The sequence below is a fragment of the Zophobas morio genome, unplaced genomic scaffold (genome assembly GCF_036711695.1).
Source record: "Zophobas morio isolate AGI-343-1 ecotype UQ-CSIRO unplaced genomic scaffold, CSIRO_AGI_Zmor_V1 ptg000002l, whole genome shotgun sequence".
NCBI classification, from domain to species: Eukaryota; Metazoa; Arthropoda; class Insecta; order Coleoptera; family Tenebrionidae; genus Zophobas; species Zophobas morio.
The window spans coordinates 19,872,109-19,895,861 of NW_026972107.1; the positions used below are offsets into that span (position 1 = coordinate 19,872,109).

The 23,753-nt window shown below is 32.2% G+C and overlaps 3 protein-coding genes across 4 annotated transcripts in view; all 3 read right to left on the reverse strand.

Annotated features, from left to right (window-relative positions):
• Positions 1-352: 352 nt before the first annotated feature.
• On the reverse strand, positions 353-3,363 carry LOC135129993 (ufm1-specific protease 2). The gene is made up of 6 exons (XM_064057272.1): positions 3,237-3,363; positions 2,407-3,124; positions 1,448-1,708; positions 1,114-1,263; positions 685-1,059; positions 353-633 (listed from the first exon to the last, which is right to left on the reverse strand). The coding sequence occupies exons 1-6, from the start codon at positions 3,273-3,275 to the stop codon at positions 422-424; spliced, it is 1,755 nt and encodes a 584-aa protein (XP_063913342.1). The 5' UTR covers positions 3,276-3,363; the 3' UTR covers positions 353-421.
• A 5,682-nt stretch (positions 3,364-9,045) lies between these two features.
• Positions 9,046-15,894, reverse strand: LOC135129053 (leucine-rich repeat-containing protein 56). The gene is made up of 5 exons (XM_064056168.1): positions 15,694-15,894; positions 9,720-10,048; positions 9,496-9,668; positions 9,349-9,443; positions 9,046-9,282 (listed from the first exon to the last, which is right to left on the reverse strand). The coding sequence occupies exons 1-5, from the start codon at positions 15,892-15,894 to the stop codon at positions 9,151-9,153; spliced, it is 930 nt and encodes a 309-aa protein (XP_063912238.1). The 3' UTR covers positions 9,046-9,150.
• A 5,191-nt stretch (positions 15,895-21,085) lies between these two features.
• Positions 21,086-23,753, reverse strand: part of LOC135122178 (synaptotagmin-10-like) — an 88,742-nt gene continuing 86,074 nt past the window's right edge. For both annotated transcript variants that reach the window (XM_064046455.1, XM_064046418.1), the window contains 2 exons: positions 21,688-21,888; positions 21,086-21,636 (listed from right to left, as the gene is read on the reverse strand). In XM_064046455.1, coding sequence (XP_063902525.1) covers positions 21,633-21,636; positions 21,688-21,888 — 205 coding nt within the window. In that variant the 3' untranslated portion in view covers positions 21,086-21,632. The remainder of the gene's footprint in view (positions 21,637-21,687; positions 21,889-23,753) is intronic.

The window sequence follows — 23,753 nt, forward strand, 5'->3', positions numbered from 1 at the left end:
TCTGTAAGAATATGTTACACAAATTTTAAATTCTGTTTCGCTCCAGTGTTAATAACAACTGTGCAAGTTCATGTCGGTATTTATGTTCCAACTCCGTAATTAGTGGACCATGTCAAAATGGTTCAAGTATGGTATCATGAACCAAGTTTCCTATATTACAAAAGTATGATTAGATCTCAGACTCATAATTTTATCAGCATCGTTTATGCTAACCTAGGAATGTCTTAGGGATTTGGATAAACACACGTAATCGATTATTTTATTCCAAAAATGAACATTCACACCACGTCTAGTGTGTGTAGATATGTATGGAATAAATATAAAAAATATTCTTAAAGTGTAACAATAACAGTATTATAAATATTTTTATTAGTAATAAATCCAAATACCTTAAAAGCGTAACAAGGGTAAAAAATAACCATTAAATGCCTCTAGGGACCTGAGGTAAGCACATATTATAATATGCTGTTTTATCCCAAAAATCAACGTTTTTCCATCCACACCATCCCTTAGTTTGTATAGTATGTAAATCTTCACTACCCGTGTAATGCGGGTCGAGTATCAAAAATCTCAAGTTGCCGCTCTGTGAATTATAGTCTACCCCTAAAATAGTATGTGCTAATACTCCTCCACCTAAAACCAAATGACGACAAATTTTATATAAAAAGAATACTTGTAACTAACCTATCATAACCGGAGAGCCATGGTTTTCAAAATGGCTCACTAACTCAGGACCTTTACTTGCCATTTCTTCTCCAGAACTAACATATAAAATCTTTGACGTTATTCCTAAAAGTGTGTTTAGAACATAATTAACTTCAGTTGAACCAATCCATTGTTTTGAACCAATGAAATTTGAAGGTTTGTCTCCAATATCCACCAAGCATTTCTGTATATCCTTAAAAGTAGGCACATCCTTGTGAGTGTATCCTTGATTCTTGAACCAAGACGCGAGGGTCTGCAGAGATCGGTAAGCACAACCCCAACCGTTGTCGTCCATTCTGTTTTGGCAATAATGATAGTAAGTGTATTTTCCTTTAACGAGAGAAATCTTTCCACCTACAAAATATATAACGATTTATTTTTATTTTATATGAGAGAAGAACTTGTTACCATTGTCGCTAGGTTTAAGCCCTAAATGAGGATTAATAAGGGGCTCGCCTACTTGAAGCTTATTTTTGAATGTAAAGCGATTGGCTCTTCTGAAAATAGGTTTTTCTTGACTCAATGAAAGCTCTTGATGAAGCTTTTTTCTTTGTTGTACTAAAATGCAAACACATATTTGGAATTTAACTTCTTACAAGGAAATCTAACAAACGTATCTAATATGTATGGGACTTTACTTTTTAGTTGTAAACAAAATTGTAAAAATGAATATTCATATGGAACATAAAGTTTAAGCCCAAAATTTTCCAACTTAAAAAAAAACTAGCTCGGTTTTACTTACACAGACTTTCTTCGTCATCTCCTTGAAGATATATTTGCGTAACAAAATGTCCACAGTCTTCTGGATAAAAGTGGAATATTTCTGGTTGTGAAATTTTATCCTCAAAACGTTCAAAACCTTCCAGAACTGCGCTTTCGAGCAGTCTTAAACTTCTTACCGCACTTTCGACTATTATCTCGTATAAATTGGCTATTTTCGTTTGTCTGTGAATAATTGCGAGTGCATCTATGGTTGCCATAATTGTTATAGTTTTGCACTGTTCTGAAAACGTATACATAGTGAAAATATTGTCTATAACACTTGGTATAATGTAAAAAAGGATCATCTGCTTTTGTTAACGAATTTTCATTTTATTTATAACAGAAAATGTCGAATGTTTGATACAACGCAAAATGTAAAAAAAAATCTACAATTTGTCTTGCACCTATACCTGTAATGAATATCTTCTATATTATGCCTACTAAAAACTTGTACTGAGATTGAATGATGTAGGATCCTTAGTAATATACTTAAATTTTTTAAACTTTAGAACTACTTCTACAGAGTGTAGCAAAAAACATTACTGGAAGGATTTACGTTACATCAAAATGGGTAATATAAATTTCATAAATAGAGGCGAATGTTCCAGCATAAGAAATGAATTATTATTATATTTGAACATTAAAGGACATACGTAATTGTAACAAGAAATTGGTATAGCCAAAATTTTTTTGAGTTATTGAATTTTAATATAAATTTTTGTGTTACTGCACTCATTAAACAATACATTTTTCACAAAAAATATAGAAAAAGTGCAATAAATGTTCAAACTTCCTAAATAATTTTTTTACACAGTTTTAATTTGTCTACACAGATAGTAGTTTTAAAAACTTACACCCATTTAAATAAAATACAAGATGGGAACTGCATAATTAATTAAATAGAGTGAGATATAACTAATTGTGTAATTAAATACTTACTCTTATCTAGAACACAAAGTGGTGCATGTTCTTTTCCACCAGACAACCCATTTTCATTCGTCATTCTTTTCAACATTTTCACTTCAAAGACATCGACATTATACAGCTGCTGGCTTCTCTTTTTTCTGGTACCTCCCTCAGCAGGATCATTTGACTCATCACATATTTCTCCAATGGTAGGATTTCCCGTTACTCCTACTACCCCATTTTCAGTGTCACCTCCCAGTAAATATATATTGTTTTGGGTAAATCCAAAGGTCATAACACCTGAGGACACATTTTTTCTTAAATTGGTAAAACTTTCCTTGATGCTATTTGTTGTTAATTCAGATGTGAAAGGCACACTGGTGGTTAATCTTGTATAAAGGAATTGTGATAAAATTTCCTGTTCACTGATGGGTGTGAACTTTGTAACTTCAAGTTGCCCATTTATATAAAAACTGGCTGTAATCTGGCAACCTTCTACTTTATAACTAACAAAAACAGGATTGTCGGTAACGTATACTTCGGATAAGCTTTCCTTAATTGACTGCTCATTGTATAGTCCATCTCCAGTTTGAATTACTCCGCAGAGATAAATTTCAGCTGGTAGTGAATTAATGAAAGAGTTATTGCATTCTTCACCCTCATTTACTTGTAATTCGATAACAATAAGGTTATTTTTAACGACAATTCCATAAAGTTTTCCAAAAAAATTGAGTTTTTCTTGGGAAAGTCTCTAGAAGTAAGGTTAGGAGCATATGTTACTTGATTCCATTAAAAAATGTCACATTAATTAGAAGTTACATACAAAATATCAGTTTATCAATTGAAATGAAAATTTGACTTACATCTATAACTTTTTGTGATATTTTAAGGGATGGTGTCATGTTTATGTGCCACTTGTCAATTTAGCATGTTTCTTGACTTGACGTTTACACGTATGCAACCAGCAACACACATTGCCCCATAAAGTTCTGAAGTGATGATGATCGAGGAGCGCTGATAAACTAAAGCAAAAAAATCTTTATGTTTACAGAAGTACAGACAGGCGCATAGAAGTTTTTTTAAAGAGAGCTAAATTCAAATGCTGAAAATATACGTAATTAGACGGTTTCACTAAATGATTGAATGATTCCTTTGTAACAACATACCTACCTAAAAGAGGTAAAATAATTCATTATGATGTATGCTTCCTAATATTCATATTCATTAAAATAAATCACTGAGATTAACAGACAGCGTTTCATTCTTGTTCTTTTAACCAAATGTTCAATTAAATTAACAAAATTTTAACGTGATACTTAATTTTTACTTACATGTTCTGAGACCATAGTACTTTGACGATAGATTCTAAAATGTCCAATAGTTATAGTATAGTATATCGTTTAACTTCATTTTTAGTTGTTTTCTTGAAGATGATATTTTTTTCCAAATTAAGTTACTAACCTCTCAGTTTCTTCAGTTTGTTTGCTTATATTATTAGACGATTAAATACATAAATCCTCTCTTCCCCATTCGCTGGGATGATAGCAATAATGTTTAGCATTGCGAATGAAATATTTGTTTTTTAATTAAAATGATTTATACTCATTTATACCTACTTTTACCAAAGTAAAAATATGTAACATTAAAAAAATGTCGTAGTGATAACATTTACTTTACAATTTTGTGATAGGCAAGTTAAGTTACCTATATCATGAGAATATAACAAAAGTATAACAAAACAAAACCAAATTGTTAAAATACTGCCATGTAATTGTATTAATGGTTGCATTTTTAATTTTTATGCAAAGAGCTTCTCGTGAATCACCCCGTAATAATTCGTTAGAAAATTGCCAACCATGAAGAGCTTCTAAATATAGTTGAGTTGCTCCCTCTGATGCAAATGCAAATTTCTCCATTAAATTTTATTTTCATCGTCATTGTTAGTACACTTTCATCTCCTTCACATATTTTTCAAATTTAGATGCGCGAGTCTTAGATTTAGTTTTATGCGATGTCGAATGCTCGGTAATCCACTCAGAAGAAATACTAACTTCAGAAGATGTGCATCATCCTGCCTTAGAGATTACTGTAAAAAATGTAAAAAATAAGTTAGCACACATTCGCACCAGGAATGATGGCGAATTTAATTTTAAAAAAGCTGATTTTCCATCCTTATATGGCAACGTAGCAGAAACTGACTTTTCCTTTCTAAATTCCATAACAGATGTGAACAGGGCTGTTGAATTACTTTATGACAAGTTAAGTATAAAATTTTCAATTTTTTTTATGCCCAAGAAAAGGCAGCCAACCAGAAATTACCCAGAATGGTTTAACAAAGAAATTATAGTTAATCTTAAACAAAAACACAAAGCTTGGATAAAGTACAAAAATGATAAATCAGTTGAATCTTTTGAAATATTTAAAATGCACCGCAATAAAGTAAAAATTTTAATTAGAAATGCTCATAAAAATTATTTACGGCGTATTACAGAAGAAATAAAAATAAATCCAAAACAATTTTGGGCTTTTATTAAAAACAAAACGAAAGAGCACGGAATACCCAATGTGATGAAGTATAATGACAGCGATTTAATGTCACCACACTCAATGCGTTTGCTGAATCGTTTGTTAAATCATTCAAACAAGATAATAACGCCAACTCCGTAGTATTTGAGGAAAACTTCAGTAGTTTAAATAAAAACATCTTATATGTTAAAAATGTTGATTCCAGAGAAATTTGCAATTCGATTAAAAAACTTAAACCAAGTTTGACAGCTAGTCCAGATGCTATTCCCTCATTTCTCATTCGTGAGTGTGCGTCAGTTTTACGTAAACCGTTGTCTGTTATTTTTAATTTGACATTAAGAACATCTATTTTTACAGAAAAGTGAAAACTATCACGCATTACACCTGTCCATAAGAAAAATAGCACAAGTGACATAACAAATTATCGTCCAATCACAATTATTAACAATTTTGCAAAGATGTTTGAAATCCTGCTTCATTCTCGAATATGTAATCACGTTTCCACTTATTTGTCCTCAAATCAACATGGTTTTAGAAAGGGAAAGTCAACAACCACAAACTTATTTTTAAAAACACAGTGTATTTCAGACTATTTAGATCAGTGTAGTCAGGTGGACTGCATATATATGCAGATTTTTCTAAGGCGTTTGATCGCATAAATCGTAGAATTTTATTGCTTAAATTATATTCTTTTGGTTTCTCGAATGACTTGATTAATCTCTTCATCATAGTTACATGAAAGGTGTCAGTATGTGTATTATCAGGGCTTTTACTCTAGAAAGTTTCGTCAAACCTCGGGGTCTGTGTTTGGTTCTATACTATTCAAGATCTTCATAGATGATGTTGGACAACAAATTGATGTAGAGTATCTTATGTATGCTGACGATCTCAAACTAATCTGCGATGTTAAAACAACAGATGACTGTGTGCGTCTTCAGAATAATCTAAACAGATTGTATAACCGGTCAGTCAGTAACGAATTCCTTCTAAACAAAGATAAATGTTTTGTTAAATCCTATTTCAGAAAGATAAAATGTTTGTTCTACAATTACACAATTGATGATTCTATACTAGAACGACCAGAATACATCTGTGATCTTGGTGTCACCTTCGACAGAAAGTTAAAGTTTGACAAACATATTGAGAATCTTTCAGCCTTGGCGTATAGGTCTCTAGGTCTCGTCATCCGCATCTCGATTGCTATACAAGACAAAGAAGTTTTGTCACTTCTGTTTTTCACTTATGTTCATTCACGGCTAGAGTATTCATCGGTTGTGTGAAGTCCCATATATAATTGTCACATTTCGGCATTCGAAAAAGTTCAACGCAGATTCTTGAAGTTCTTAAGTTTCCTAGATGATGGTGTGTATCCTCCTAGAGGTATTCCAAACGATGTGTATCTCAAACGCTTTAAAATACAAAGTTTATTATGTCGCCGGAATATTGCCTCTCTTATGTTGTTGCACAATATTGTACATTCAGTAGAAGATTGTGAAGATATTCTGAACCTTTTTTACTTCAAAGCCTGAGGAACTAACTTAAGATTTAGTTCAGTCTTAGAGGCACCACGACCAAAAACTAATGGTACTAAAGCGTTACAAATTATAATGGTAGCTACTATCCTGCACTCACTTTCATGTATTCTATGTTTTTCTTTTTTTTTTTTTTTGTTTTTTGTCTCCTTTTTCACGTGTATGTCTTTCATTAAAGGAGCCCTAGCCTGTTGAAAGAGTATTAATAATAATAATAATAATTTTTTTTGGTTTCCGTAGTGTTAATGTTTTGTAGTGATGTACCAACACTCCAATTTCGAAATTATTAATTATTTTTTTATAATTTAGGAGGTTTTAGTTACTAAAGAATAGTTAATTGGGTGTTAAATGACACTAACATATAATATTCACGTTAGTTGCCATTTGTCAAAAATATTTGTAGTCAGTTTTAAACATTAAAATAGCTTTATGGTATAACTGAATAAAAGTGAATTTTATCCAACGAAAAAACAGTTTAGCACGCGAGGCGAAGCTGAGTGTGATAATGTTTTTGAGTGGGTAAAATTAGTTTATTCACGTGTATCATACAAGATTTTTTCCAATTTCGCAAAATTTTTCAAAAAATTTATTGTTTAGGTAATCCATATACATAAATATTAATTGTACTATTACTAATATGATGAACATTTGAAGAAGGTAAATTGCCTAAGCTGCCTGTACTTTCGTCACGGTCAAATTCAAACCATGCTCCTGGGCTTTCATTAAGATTGTTTTACAGGAGGTGGACTATCAAGCGTTGCAAATTTTAGTTGAATATCCACACATCCATAGCAACGAAAATTTCAGTGGTAGTGCGAATTTTTAGTTTTTTTTACTTTATTCGTGTTGTCAATGACAGTGTGACTAAAGTGTTGCTATAAACATTTTATTCTTCCTTTCGATTAAACTGTTATTTTAATAGCGAGATTTAACATATAAAATGAGCATTTTATTAGTAGAAATTGGGAAAAATATAATTCACTTTTCATTTTCTTCTTTTTTTATGTACTTAATTAATTAAAAATTTACGAAATTTTTTATGGAGGTATGTTGATAAAACGATGAGGTCAGTGACTCAAAATTGCTTCATACAATGTCGAAATAAATGTATGATTAACTAATTTGAAATTATTGTTTTTTATGAGAAAGAGGAGAAAATGATATCCACTTTTTTTCGCAGGTTTCAGTTAATTTATATTGAGTATGTATACAACAAAACGTATTTAACTATTACGTGACATTCGGCTAGTTCGAAAATATGTACATCCACACAATGTGACTGGCAAAATGAATAATGTTGCTGAGGTTATTGGTGAATCGGAGAATTTTACGATTAGGAATATATTTTTTGAAGTTCCATGCAAACATTTTTGTACATTTTGCATAACCAATGCAGCCATAAAGGCATAATAAAAATGAGCACCTTCCAGTGAATAAGTTGAGTATATATTCGTTGCTGTGATGATGATATGACATCATTAAACATTTATTTCCTTTCTTGAGATTATGTAATTTATACTTTCGTAATTTAAGGTTTAAAAAATAAGTCGTATGACGATTTGGCTGCCACTGTTCACTCTTCAGTTAATATAGCATGGACGATTAGTTATGTTTAATTACTGCTTCCATCAAAATTAAGTTTGACTATTAAGTCGCTTTATATTGCTAATTTTATAGAATTATCTAGTAAGTAGAGTGAACCAAGAGCTATAAGGTTATATGGCCATCATAAAAGTAGTTGACCGCAAATAAATACCCCCTTTGTGTGGTTCGCACTAAGCTTACCGGTTGGCAATAAATCATCATCTAAACATTTCTTGCTCATATTTAACAGGGCCGGCTTTCAAAGCGAGTGGTTATTTTGGAACCCTCAGCGGCTGCAGGTAATAAAGAAATAGTGGAGTGGTGGATTTTCATATTTAGTGAAAGCCGCCCCTGAACGAAACCACAAGAGCCGGTCGAGCTGCAGTGGACACGTTATTTACTACCCTAAAACCTTTTCTATTGTAAACAACTTAACTTCGACACAATGGGATGATTTTATGATGGCCATATAACCTTATAACTCTTGGTTCACTATAATTCGGATAATTTCATTAATAAACAAAAAAAATTAGTTATATACCGCTGTTGCAACGGACGTAGACGGTTTAATCAGTGAAAAACAAAGCTGCTAATATGACTTAATAGGTTGCTTCTTAATCTTATCATTATCTTTATCCATCAAGATTTTATTATGTTTAGCTCGTTGCTTCATCAGCAGCCATTGAGTTTAATAGACACTGACGAGTTTAATACTTTTTCTTGTAGCTATTACGATGTTTGACAGGGCAATTTTAAGATATATAATGCTAGTTTCATCGAATATTGTGAATATTTAAAATCAATAAATTTAATATTTCGTATTAAGGTACCAGGAACAAAATAACTAACATGTTAATCCACAAAATTTCATATTAATAAAGTTCCACTTTGTTATATGTTGGAAGGAAGAAAACGTGTTATTGTATAGATAGTATGTACCAGATCATTAAATAAAATGTGTGGTAAACTATGTTTTGATGGCTTTTTATTGTCCTATTATATGTAACAATAACAATAAATATAGCATGTAGGTACTAATTTATTAATATTGATAATTCTCTTAGGTGCTTCTATTTTATAACCAGTGATCAAATTACGTATAGTTGCTTTCTCCTAGTTGAAATTAAATTAGCAATTACTGTTTATTATTGGTAGATTTATCCAGAAATACTTTAGGAGGGAATGTTATAGTGAATCCAGTCGCGCTGTTTGGTGCAACGGGTCGACTTCTGGGGGCGCCAGCTCCATTAATTACATCCGATAAAGTCTGAAAATTTAATAAAAGTATAAAATTAAATCGATAAAATAAAACCGTCGTAATTAAATCTGTTACATTTCTGGGTGTCGGCCCCGATTCCTCGGATTTCCGTGCTAAATATTGTTGAAGTTCCCGATTTATTTCAGGCGAGGCTTTCGTATTAGACTCTTCTAAAATTTGATAAACATTTGAATAATGCAAGAACTCGAAAATCGAATTTACCTTCAGTGTAGGTAATGCCATCTAAACTTCTCAGTCTAGGTAATAAGCTTTTAACGGTCTGTCGGTACTTCGGAAACTGCCATATTTCAGCATTTCCCTCGAGATAAATATGTTCCAGTTTCTCGCATAGAGTCAGGAAGGCCAACGTGCGTGTCATATTTTTCAACTGGTTACTGACGACTTCAACGTATATATATGAAAAGTTTAATGAAATTATTTCTCACCTTCTTAGATCCACTGTCTTGATATTACTTAAAAAAGCTAAAGGCATACAGTTTTCAATCGCATTATTTGCAGCGTACAGTTCTTCCAAACTTTCCAGGCCCAGCATGTTATCTAAGCAGTCGATTCCACACCGGTTTACTCTCAAAATTTTTAAATTTTTTAGTCCGCAGCCTAGGTCTCTGAGCGAGGAGACGACACTGCCATCCAGAATCAGTTCCCTCAGGGCCGGAATGTAGACGCTGAAATGTTGTAGGGGCACGTCTCTGGCTATTACCCTCAATTTCACTTGAGTTACCCTATCCAAGTCTTCCGTACCAGTTACTTGTACCTAAAAAGAGTAAATGATGGAAACATTTGTTGCAAAAGGGATTCGGGAACCGAACAAATTTTTATTTGCCATGTTTCTGGTTGGTGATTTACGATAAAAATAAAAGCGTTTGTGGTATTCTTTGCGCTAAATACAAACGTTTCTCTATTGGCCATAAAATTAAAACGAAATGATATTTTTTTAGAAATTACTTTATCGCAAGTTCGTTAAAAACAGAGTGTTATACTTTTAAAGTGCGAAGAAAACTTCAAAATATTAACACTGGAAGCATTTTATATTTTACGCTTTGAAGTTAAATGAGCTGCTTCCATATTTGTGGCATTGTTAATAAACTAGCTGAGGTTTTGTTTTGCACTTTTAAATTTCTATAAGGAATTTTAGTACTTTTCTTGAAACTTTTAGAAGTTTTTAGAGGTTCAAAGATTTACCATTTCCCTAAATTATAACGAGTTTTGCGATATATCGCAGTTCTATTATCTTATTAAATATTATCTCTTCACGAAACATATAGTTTTTGCCAAAATTAAAAACTACCGCCTGTTGATTGTAGTTGGTAACAAAAAAAACTGTAATGGTGATTTTCATAATTTTGCGTTTTATACCGACGAAATCTTCAACGAACGTCAAAACGTTTGTAGAATTTGAGTTTATTTCTATCTTTAAAACGTTTTGAAACGTCAAAACATTTCTGAAATCTACCATTGAATCTGCTATTGTTACAAGTTAGCTCTAACTTATCTATTTTTCCCCATTACAAACTTCAAATTTAATACTACAGTGTTGTCTCTTGTATTTTCAAGGTACCATGCAACGTTGGTGGTTTTTTAGTTTTGGCAAATAGTATAAATGGCAAGCAATGTCAAATTTTCAAAAACCGTACTTAGGAAGTCATTTAGGGTTAGAGAAATATGTTTTTCACATGGAATGCTTTTCTGTCACGTGGAAAAACTGGATATAGTTTAAGCTTTATTGTCATTATGACTGACGCATATGTGTCAAAAGTCAAAATGACAAGAATTGTTTCACGAACTGTGTCAGTGAAACGACATCACTTCCCGAGATTTCGTGTTCGCAACTGTACCAGTAAATCACCACTATAAAATTATCGGTTGTGTCAACTGGTCTTCTTAGTTTTTGTTTAAAAAGTATTTCTACATAGATATGATGATAATAAACAAACATTTCTTCTATAAGATTAAAAGGAGGGTCAAGGATTTTTTCTGAATCAGAGACATAATCAAAACCTTCTTCTGACTCATCAGATGATTCCATTAATTGTTTGATGATCATAAACGACTATAAAAGTGATTATCTACGCTCGTGTGCTTCATAAATGTTGTACGTACCTTCACTGAAGGATATGAGGGCGCTGCTTACATTAGCAAATGCTCAGGGGAGGATTTTTTCAAATAAAATCGAACAATACTACGTACAGCAAGCAGGTTTAGAAATGAAGCTTTCCGCAACACCCAAAAAAATAAAAGACCGGATCGATGCGAACAATGGTACACTTATATCTCCCGTCGGAATGATTAGTTTTCAGATGGCTGTAATGTAAAAAATTATTAAATTATTCATTCAAATTCACGTATATCGAGCTGCTTTCTTACTATACATTAGCCATAAAACGCAAAAAATTGCATTATAAACTCAGTTTCATGGAGGAAAATATTGAGAACGAGGACGCGAGCCTACCTGAAGCACTAGTTCGGTCTCTGATAATAATTAGTTTTAATTTATTTTAATAAACTAATTATAAAAACTACCGCACCGAATGTTGTCAAATTTTATATCTATGTTAGAAATCTCGTGTAGATGGTAAAACGCTAACCAAAATTGGGCAAATCATCCTCGCCACCAAAGTGATGACATCCCCTCAAAATTACATATCAAAATATGAAAACATAGTAAGTAGGATTTAATTTTGTAAAATAATATACTCCTGCGTTTGTTGTTTATGAATTCGTCTTCAGATTTTTCCCAAGGCATTCAAATTTTTCAAAAAAAAAAAAATCGAAATTGTACAAGGTTGTCATACAGTGTAGTGTTCTCCTTCGGATACGAAAACCGCGCACGTTCGAACTGGTGTGAAGTTTTTGGTTTTTACACAGTTACTGCTATCTGTTATTGTCTATTATATATTTTTTATTGATCAAATTTCAAGGACGGTACATCCCAGTGTTTTATTATTAGTTTTACACTGTACGTGTTGGAATTGACATGCGTTTCCTTGCTGAAATAATGTTGTTCGGAATATTTTTAAACGGGAAAACTCACTAGTACAGGCTTACTTCGTCAGTGCATTCATATTTTTGGAGCAATTGTTAATTCGCTTCCTATCATGGATCGGCGACAGGAACGACAGCACAAGTGTGTTGTCATAACATAATGCATATTAATGAATTCAGAAAGACAAGCTCTAAGAATTTCTAAAAAAATATATATACAGTGTCAAAAAGAAATGGGATGTCATAGGCAAACAAAAAACACAGGGTGTTAAAACATATTTATAGGATTTCATTGAATGTCGTAGACTGTTACTGGTATTATTTATCTATTTGTTTTAATGTATAGAGGTTATCACAAAGAAAAGTTTGTAAACTCTTTTTTTTAATTTTTTTGAAGACGCGGAATTTGTTGTACTGTAATTTAGGGGCGAGGGAAGTCCTGTCGAAGTAACTTTCGACCAATTTTTTAAAGAAAATAAAGTTAACAGGTAAATTATTGAATCATAACTAAAATAAAATAACTTAACCAGTATTTACTATCTATTATTTATTGTTATTATTATTATGGTGATATTAAACATCGTAATATGAAATGCTTTTGATAACATTTCACAAATAGACCAAATAATCTTCAATTTATAAATGTTAACTTTGGGTCTGATGTTATCAGAATGGTGGAGGCGCCGGGTACAAATATGGAAATTCATTTTTCCCCCGCGAAGCTTATATTAAAACCAAATTTTCTAATAATATAACAATTGCTACCACTCTTGTAGTAAATTCACACTAAATTAAAGTGAAATATAAAATATTTATTCCACATTTTGTTCCCACAGAGTGAAATAAATTTATTGGTAATGTTTATTGTTCATAATTTTAAAGGAAATAAGCAATACGCAAGCGTAAGGAGTCAGATTTTTGTGTTAGAAGTTACGGAAGTTTAATATTAGTGGAAGTTATGTGTAGTTTCCAATTTCATATGAGGCTTCTCCTTTAAAAGCACATATTTTATTTTCGTTTGATTTATTTTGATCTTTCAATGTATGAAAAACTGTTATGTCTGTTTTACTCAAGAATCCCAGTTATTATTAATTTTCTTTGAAGTGCACTGTAGCTATTTGTATTTATCAGTTTTTTAATTAATGCTGATTTAGGAAAAAAATCAAAATTTTATTCTAAAAGATTGTTTTTCATGACAATAGTGCTGCTATAAAATGCTTTAACAAACAACTTTTTAACACTATAAAGCGTACCTTCTTAAGCTAAAAAGAGATACTTAAACAATTAAAAACAAAAATATACTTTACATTTGAGTCTGAAGTTTGTATGACAACAAAGAGTCAAAAGGGGAAAATACAAAGCTCCAAGATGAGGTTTCTTAGAAAAATCGAAGTAAAAATAATATTAGATGAAGTAAAAATAAGATTAGATAAAATAAAAACCACCGTGCCCAGAGAAAAACTACAGACGACACCAGTACGAACTTTAATAGAAGAGTGACAACTAAACTTGTTAGGACACGTAATGAAAATGAGGGAAGACAGCTCAGTTCTAAGAATATACAAAGGTAGAATAATCAACAGAAAACGAAGAAAAATATAGTAAGAAAAATGTGGAGACAGGAAATTAAAGTGGCTGCCGAAAAGAGAGGTTGCAACGTGATACGGAAACAAGCACAAGACAGAAAAGCACGAAAGGAGACATGGAAAAGGAAGTCGAGAGAATAACTCAACCACCTACCTGACTCCCGCAAGGGTAAACAGACTCAGGATTCAGCAAGTCAGTAAGTACAGTCTAGATCAAATAATGTTTCCTCTGTTAATAATGAACAAACACAGGGTTTTTATAAATGATTCTAAGGGCGTAGTTGGCCATGGATTTTAAAAATCCCCACTTCGCTGAAATTATGCCTGATTATGACAGTTCTTACTTGTCATTAATATCATTTAAACTCATAGTTTTTATTGTTTTAACGTTTTTCAAGTGTGAATTACAGTAATTCTTCACTTTCATTGTTGTTTTCTTATCGCAATGGGACCTTCATAAACGAAGAGTGTTTGTATTCTGTAACCGCTTGTAAGCAAGAATATCTGGTCAAATACCGTGATATGATAATTCAAGAAACATCTTTAGAGGTTCACATCAGAGATGTAATCAACAGATCTGTTCGAACTGGCAGTGACGACAAAGGGAAATGTCCTGGAAGACCTTAGTATCTGAGGAAGTTGTTGATGATTTGAGACGACTTGAGTAGAATCCGTAAACATCTTTGACAAAATTTCTTCCGCAGTCAGGAGTTCCTGTTGCAATATGAAATTGAACAATGGGTCCAAAGTATTGACGAAAGGATGTTACAGAACATTTTTGAAATTAAAAAGAAAGTGCTTTGAACAAAGTGGTGAACATTTTCAATATTTACTGTGATGTTTAGCCGCAATAAATTTGTTTAATGAATTAGTTTTGTTTTTTAAGATATAAAGTTTTACAAATGAGTGTGGTATTTATCGTGTGTCCTTGGGCATTTAGTATAGTCCAAAACTGAGAAACGTTTACACGACCTTTTTCAACCTTATATTCATTTATAGAAACCCTGTATAAGTACTAATTTTCCATGGTAAGGTTGTAAATTGAATCAACTATATTTTAATAATATTGATAACATGATTTTATAATTTCGTAAATCGAATTACTAAAGTTTTATTGAATTTTTTTACACATGACTGTATTTGTGTTAGAATTTTTTATTGTTTTTTCAGGAATTCGTAAAATTAATATTTCACTGTTTCCTGGTGCATCCACTAGATTTTACAATAGTGGGCACAGAAGTTTTTAACTTTAATTCGCAAACTATAATCTATAAATAAATGTTATCGCATGTCATTTATTTACAACTGTGACGTCATTCATGTTTGAGAATATTTAAATTATTTATATTCCACAATCTAACATTTATTTGTTTTCATGTTGTTACTGTTACAAGTAATCCAAAGGTAAGACAAATTAATGAAAATTTATTGCAGTATATTGAACTGGTTATTTAGCTTAAAATGTGTCCTGAATTTATTTGTAATATGAGGCGCTAGTTCTCTTAGTCATAAATTTGAAATTTTTAACACTTATTTACGTCATTCTCACTATAGTTTAGTAAATTGTTTCATGAATAATAAGGTATACTATTACTTAATTGTGGTAAGGATGACATACACTTTAATATTTAGCAAATTTGCAGCAACCTGAATACGACAAGTGTTTTTATATTATAGTGTTATGTCAACACCTTAAAGAAGATTACTGTATCGATCAACGACAATGGCGTCGCACTACCACACTACAAATAAAGTTGGCTAGAGCCGAGCGGTGACAAATATTCAAACTTAACGGCATTTTCTTTCGCAAATATTTTGTATAAGTTATTACCAAAAGCGCTCGCAGGTTCTGCTCCAGAGGGATAAGAATTTGCGACAAGTCCGAGACTATATCTTCTTCTTCAAGTTCAGGGGCGATTTCCTCGTCGCTGTCGTCGTCGGAGACCGGACCGTTAGGCAGCAATGGGGCCATAAACAAGATGAGGTCCGAAGATGGCCTGTTAAGTAAATTGTCGTCCAAATTTGGAGGCATGGCTGCAATTTAACGCTGCACTACTGGGAATAAGGGTCGTCATGGAGATTGTAAATAAGGATATTATCGATTGAGGCTTTAAACCGGTAGCCTGTTATTTTTAAAACGTCTATTGATTGTAAATGTGCAGGTTTTTTTAAAAAAACCCTTGAGGTTTGTGGCGCAATAAAAATTTATTGAGCTGTTTAAGTGTTTCCGCATTGTAATTATACTGAATAATGAGGGTTTGTTATAGTATTATGTTTAATGTTGATTTTAGATGAAAATAACAACAATGAAAACAACAAGGTGTTGTGTCTAAAAATTTGATTAATCATTCATTGATTTCTCGTTCGTCAGTTAATTTTGTGTATTTTTCAAAAGGGGGATCGCATTACTTCGGGGCTTCTATTAGTTATTTTATTTAATATTTTAGGAGTATATGCTTAATGTATCGGGCGATCAACATAATTTGTAATCAAGTCGTCATTGGAACGGATTTAGCATGTCGATGATTAAACCACACTGATAAATATAAAAAAAAATGACAAATGTAAAAACAGAAATGACAGACAATTTCTAGTATAGTGTAATTTTAAATAAAATAAGTGTGAAGAAAAAATAGTGTTCTTTAACAAACTTTTTCTACAAAAAAGTCTGGAGGAGTAAGATCACGAGATCTCGGAGGCTAGATATTCTCTGTATTTTGACTAGTGATTCGGTTCTTAAAAAAAATGTCTTGCTGATCTGGAACTGGAGTTAAAGGTTACCTTGAAGAGAATTACATGAATAAACCAGTTAGTAACATAATCGTTTACCAAATACGCAAATAAAGTCCTGAAAAGAACTGTTTTTAATATACAGAGTATTTCTCCAGGAGGCAACAACAAGCAAGAAAACAAGAAAAGTAGGTTAGAAGGGACGTCTATTTGGCAGTTGTTAAAGTTACAGCGAGATTCTGAATAAATTTAAACCAATGTAAAAATCAGTTTATAAGGATTTTAGTTTTTGCCTTTTTGGGTTTCTATTTTAAATGTTTATCGACAAATAAAATTATTCTTGTTAAAACCTTCCTAAGACGTCGCTTTTTAAACATATCACTTCAGAGAAGACATACGGATTCGATTCCAAGGATGATTCGATTACAAATTATCTTGCTCGCCCGATGGAAAGGTTGTAATACTTTTCGAAAACTACACGTGCTGATTACAAAAGTATTTTGAAAATTACGAAACCTCTTCCACAAATCCGGAGAAATAGCTGTCCTAAATTCGTAATGCAAGGAAAGTGCTGGTGTTCGAAACCTCTAGAAACGGAAACATTCTAGAAAGGGGAAGTAGTTTAAATACATTTCGAGGGGAAGAACCGTCCGTTTGGTAAGGGACTCGGATAAAGGACCGCAGCCATCGTTTGGGTCGCAGAAATAAGGGCAATGTTATGCGTTGTTGTAATTAGAATTATTATTATAATAAAAGTTGTTTGGTTTAGCGGTTTTGCTCACTGTTTATAAGAACCGACATCAAAGTTTCATTCACCGTAACATTGCCTCACATAGGGGATTTTTCGGGTCAGTGAAATTAAAAGACGCGGAATTGGATAAGAAGGATTATAGGAAAATAAAAAACATTTCAAGCAGAATCTTAATTTTTTCATTGATTTTACGTTTGGAGTTAAACATGAAAGAAATGATTTTGTAGTTCTCTCACCGCTTGTGTGGCCATGATAAATAACGAATAAATATTAAAAAACGAAACATATCATTTAATGGTTTGAGCGTAAAGCATCTTCCAATCTATGTATGTCCTGGATAAAATTCCGCGGTCTTATATTTTGAGAACAGAAAGAAATATTGAAATTCTGTAAATGTCGTTGTTTTCGGCTTAAAGGGGGAAGCTTAATTTAGTACACTGCAAATATGACGCATATATGGCGTCGAGTTGCAATGCTAACCTATATTTTGTTAAATTACAATGTACATTTTTTTAACGGATTTTGATAGACCATCAAATTTTGATTACAGTGATGTAAAATACTTAGGTTTATTTCATTTTTTGTTGATAAAGGGGTCATCCTTTCAAACTGAGCAAGGACAATAAGTTTCGTACCATATACAGGCAGAAATTTATAACTAATGGGGTTTTTGATGAGTGGAACTCACTACCTAAAGACATTGTTCTGTTTGAGCAACAGTCATTTAAGCTGAGGTATAATGCACATTGTGCTAAAATGAAGAGTCTAAACTAAAGAATGTATGCAGTACTATATGTATAGCGCAGGCACAACAGACTTTTTTGGTTCAGTGTGAAAGACGACAGTTGGAATATATGCTTAAATGACATGTTTTTGAAACAGATTTTATTGACTGTAAAATACTGTGGTAATCCTTTATTTCATTTATCTTCCATTTTTTTATATTTACAAATTTTAAAATTCAGTATTTCAATTATTTATCGAAATTTTGGAACATGGTTACCACTGCTTACAGCTTACAAAACTTTAGAAATTGTACTAGATACATTTTCGACTTTATTTGTTGGAACTGAGGTACAGTAAAAAGAAACGTAGCAGCTCCTATGACGCAAGCTTTTTTTTTACTCTATCTCGTTTCTAACAAAAAAGTCGACGATATATCTGATACGATTTCTGGAGTTTTGTAAGCTGAAAACAGTGTTGGAAACCGCGTTCCGAAATTTACTTAAATAATTGAGATATTGATTTTTAAATATACGTTATGTAAAAATTTCACTAAAATTTAAAAAAAGGATAATAACAAACTGTTTTAAACAAAGGTGATGTTACGCTATATATATGTATAAAGTAACTTGTGGACAGGTTATATTTAAAATTTAGCAACCATAATTCTGTTAATAATGTACATATGTATTACATTCGAAAATTCCACGCAGAAAACGTAGGCGCTGGCTTTAAACAAACATACATTTTAATTTAAAAATATAAGTTTGCGTTGCGACGTCGCCACGTCATATTTGCAATGCATTAAATAAATTTTATCTTTCAAGCTAAAAGCAATGGCGTTTACAGAATTTCAAAATTTGTATCCGTTCTCAAACTCACGAGTGATTTTAAGGTTCTGCTGGTGTACTTCGACAGTCTGTCGAAAAAGTGCAAATCCTCCAGTGTTCGGGCTGTCTATTCAATGCTGAGGGCGACGATTTCTACGAAAAACAATGTTGAGATAAGCAAATGCAAGCAGTTGATTGTATTTCTAAAAAGACAGTCAGAAAGGTACAGACCCAAGAAGTTAAAAATATTGACGAAAAATGAGGTTAGAAGGTTCCTGAAAGAAGCTAACGATAAGCAGTTTTTGCTTACTAAGGTAAGATATGCCTAAAATGTCTTCAAATTATTTTGAATCATAATTTTCTTAGGTTGCATTGATAATTGGCATTGCTGGAGCTTGCAGAAAAGAAAAGCTCACTAATTTGTCCATAAAAAATATTAAGGATGAGGGTTGATTTTCCATATACAAATCTCGAACCCCAAAATCAAAATTTCTAGAGAATTTTTGGTAACAGTGGGTGGCATCCAGGGACTTGATATGGTGGAAATAATTAGGAAATATTTGCCATTACGTTCTCAGCATACCAAGCATGGAAGATTTATTCTTGCATAAAGGAAAGATTTGTCAAAAAATATCGCAACATTTTTGAATTTATCAGATCCTAAAGAATACCCTGGGCATTGCTTCAGACGATCTTCTAATTCGATGCTTGCAGACTCTGGAGCAGATCTTTTAGCTGTAAAACGCCAAGTTGAAAAACGAATACAGTGGTGGAGAGGTACACTGATACATTAAAAGAAAATAAAAAGTTGGAGAGTTGGAAGTTTTAGAAGAAATTATGGCAATTAATTCTTGTACGAACAATACATCACTGCAAATAGTGAGTAAAAACACGGCACAGTTAACGACATCAGCTGGTATCAATATATCCAGTTGCGAAAACATTGATATTGTTTTATTGTTTGTAATTTACTTAAATAAAATGTTCCATCTCTAAGTTTATAAATTTATTCTTGACGATCAAAATGAGTTGTGTAATAAATTTCATTGCACCACTAGTGGAATAATATTGAAGATTACATAACTCAAATAACCGTCATAATAAGTGGTATCATGTAGGTCGCAGATAAAATTTTTTACGTTACAAGTGAGATAAAAGCTTTATTACTATAGCAGTGTGAAGTTCGCTCATAATGAGACATTAGGCGAGTTGTATAATCATATGAGGGTAATAATGTGCGTTAGCGTTAAGTAACTTATAAAGTTTTTTCTAGGGCTTTGTTTTTAGTTCTTTTATAAAAGTGTCGCCTTTATAATCGCTATCTATAATTCAAACAACTGGAATAAATGAATAAATCTCAAAAAAGGGGAAAATAAAACTTACCCACTCTCAGCGATAAAGTCCATAAATTTTATATGGCAGATTTCGCTGCAATGTTATTATTTTTTAAATACCTACTACATTTCTGAAAGAGTCGGTACATAAACTGTGGACAGATTGTCATTATTTATTATTTATCGGTTATTCCATTATTTGTTTAACAAATAAAATTTGCTAGTTTTTTTATCATTCTAACTATTTAGTTTCCCTAATATCAGTAAATTTCTCTAGGAAAATTCATTTTTACTAAATAAAACGCGTTTTAATATTTTGAACAGCGCTTGCTTTATTGTCGAAATTTTTCATATTGATCAGTGGTAAAGTTGTTCGCGGATTTCTGTTCAGAAAGTAAATCTAACTCGATAAAAATTTATAGGAAAATGGGCTTGACTATGCCGTTTTAACAAGTAGGATTCAGTTATTGAGGGTAACAAATACACAAATATGAAAATTTTCGGATACATTGTTCTAAATTTATGCATCGGCTTTTTGGAAATTCGGTGTTTTTAACGAAAGAACAGCACTGCCTTGAGTTCTTTCGTGTAACATTTTAAAATCAAAGTCTATGTTGAATTCCATGTATTTTGGTGGTGTTCATTTATCAAAATAGTATTCTATAAAAATGAAATTAACAATTGAACCCAGTTGGTTTGGTTTATTAAATTAGTTTGCAATGGCTTGATTGTGGTAATAATTTTACAGTTTTTATAGTTATAGACATAGAATTTTAAATAAAATGCAATCATAATAATTGTGGGTTCAGGGGTTGAAAGGGTAATAAATAATACATTGTGCAAAAACATGTGAGTACAGTATATATATTTAAAATAATTTCTCTTATTTTAACAAGCTGATAACAAACATGCATAATTGATATTCAGACACGTAGATCCATAATTAATCTACAAGTATACTTGAATATAACATAACATTGAGTGTTGAGCACATACTTGCCAACTTTTAGAAGATGTATTTGGCTGGACTTGTCGGAAACTGCAAATTTTTTCTCCGGTAGGCCGAAACATTTGCATTAATTATCCAATGTAAATACATCTCTCTAATTAAACACAAAAGATTCGGTAAAACCAGGAATGGTATGCTACAACTCATCTCTCGGTACAATGAAGAGCTGATATGCATCGGTATTGTCAATCATACAATAAAACCGAAAATAACCTACAATACAACATTGTTGCTTATTGTTCACACACATTATAGCGAATTGTTTTTTTTTTGGAAAGTCTTCAAATAGACACTGAATACTGACAACCTACGGGATTGACTTGCTTTCCCTTTCATGATCATCGCAGCACCAATGGTTTGACTGTTTCTCTTAATTTCGCATTACGAGGAAGTTCACCTGAAACATTTATCGGTAAGACGCGAAACCGGGGATTTAGGGACGAATTACCTGCTGTTGAGGCAGCTCAGACTGATGGTGGTTGAATCGTTAGAAGCGGCGGGAATGTGGCCCGGTATTGACTCTAAAAGTGGATACCACTGCGCTACGGGTCTTCTGGGATTGTCGAGCATTTCCAGCCAATGATCTTTACCAATCCCGATAAAACTCGAACCTATTGCTGTGCAACCCATTAGCTCGTTGGAACCAATCCTGAAAGGAATAAAAAAATTACGTGCACATTTTTTGAAATAAATTGATGATGTGTGAAGCAAGAGAAAATTGTAGTTGACACGTCAATTTGTGTTCATAAAAAAAAAAAAATGTCAAGTTTACAGTTATAGTTTTCGAATATAAAAGGTATCGAGGTATTTCGGAAAGTATGATCGGCTGAACTTTAGAAAAAAGCTAGTTTATTTATGAAAGGTTTTTATTTATGACATCAAATTAATATTTGTTGATAAGTATATCTATTGGCTATCTTTAATTAGTTATCATGAGTTTGATGTAATATAAGCTATAACAAGGGACAAAAGTTATGAAAACTTTGTCGAAGGGAACTTTTGTTGGTCAAAATATCCTCCTGTGATTGTTGTTCTTTCGAGATTAATGAATATTCAAGTATTCCGGTTCGTTATAAACGGCTAGAAATTTTACTCTCGTTTACCTTGCGTTATTGTCTAGACTTTGTGTCACAAAAGTTATTAATAAAATTTCGCTGCAATGCTGTTTGTTAGGAATACCGATAATAACTATTATATTAAAGACAATTTCCCCTCTGTTTGCAAAAAATCGGATTCTAATTGCGTACGGTGCTTGAAAATTTCCATCTAAAGTAATGGTGTCGCGTCTGTGAAAGCCGACTAACTTGGTCTTTTGCTAATAATTTTGAACAGTTAAGGGTGTATGACCCCACCGTCCGCCCTTATTAGCTTATGCAAATGCTATTGTCCACTATATACTCAGGTTTTGTTATTGCTTTTCCCCTTATTTTCAGTTTTATGAACTGGCAATATAACTTTTTGTGGTAACTGAGAAAAAAGCATAGACTTTTCGGACTAATTATTAATTACCAGTGGGATGAAATAGTATATTATTAGCCAAGGTTGCAGAGCCAAGCATTCTAGACCGAGCGCAAATTAGAACCCGAGACGTGCAGCGTCGAGGGCTCTAAGGGCGAGGTCTAGAAGTGGCTTTGCAACCGTGGTTAATATACTATTTTTTTCACTAGTAGAAACCATAAGACAATAAACTGAAAAATAAACGTTCAATTTTTTGACACAACATGATTTTGTTTTGATTTCTAATCAAACTTAATCTAAATCTTCAACACAAAGAAAACCGTTTATATTTGTCGCTGAGTTAATCATTTTATCTTGTACCATCTACCAACTACCATGCGTATACTCAAGTAATGTTTGTAGCACACATTTGTTCATTTTTTAAGAAATAATCACATCAAACATTGCGTACATAACCTCAATTTTTCTTTTTGAACCGGTGGTAGCAAAAGTTGAATTTGCTACCACTAAATGAGTCGACATTTGCATGCGTCCAGGCTGCTAGTGAAAAAACGTTATTACAATATCGTTGTGAAGTTTCGTTCCAACGAGATTTTAGTCGGATTGTGTACTCGCAACTCACGTGCCCTACAAAATTTTCTGTACGATTTTAATGATGAATATGTTATAATGGTGAGCCTTATATCTTGCAAACGGATAGAAATATTCAAATTCTGTAAAAGCCATTGCTTTTATCTTGAAGGGAGACGTTTGATTTAGTGCATTGTAAATATAACACATATATGGCGTCGGCGGCGCGACATAAATCTATATATTTTTGAACAACAACGTATATTTTTGACTTTTAAATTTTCTAAATGAAAAGATATACTTAGTTAACTGAAACAGACTTGCAAACACAATTACACTGTTAACTTGTAACGTCAGAAATCTTGGTCTACCATCATATTTTTGTGGTGCTTGTCGAAAATGTTTTATTTTTTATTTATTATATTAACGTTATATTATTATAACCTATTCAGTGATCAAAAAGATTCCATTCTAGGTACTACCAGA

Excerpts from the sequence above, each read along its gene's own strand:
- LOC135129993 (XM_064057272.1), bottom strand. The coding sequence starts at position 3,275 with ATGACACCATCCCTTAAAATATCACAAAAAGTTATAGAT. Across the intron at positions 1,709-2,406 it reads ACTTTGTGTTCTAGATAAGA|AACAGTGCAAAACTATAACA; the intron begins GTAAGTATTTAA and ends ATACGTTTTCAG. Across the intron at positions 1,264-1,447 it reads AGATGACGAAGAAAGTCTGT|TACAACAAAGAAAAAAGCTT; the intron begins GTAAGTAAAACC and ends TTTGCATTTTAG.
- LOC135129053 (XM_064056168.1), bottom strand. The coding sequence starts at position 15,894 with ATGCCTCCAAATTTGGACGACAATTTACTTAACAGGCCATCTTCGGAC. Across the intron at positions 10,049-15,693 it reads AGAACCTGCGAGCGCTTTTG|GTACAAGTAACTGGTACGGA; the intron begins GTAATAACTTAT and ends TACTCTTTTTAG. Across the intron at positions 9,444-9,495 it reads TGGCATTACCTACACTGAAG|AAGAGTCTAATACGAAAGCC; the intron begins GTAAATTCGATT and ends ATCAAATTTTAG.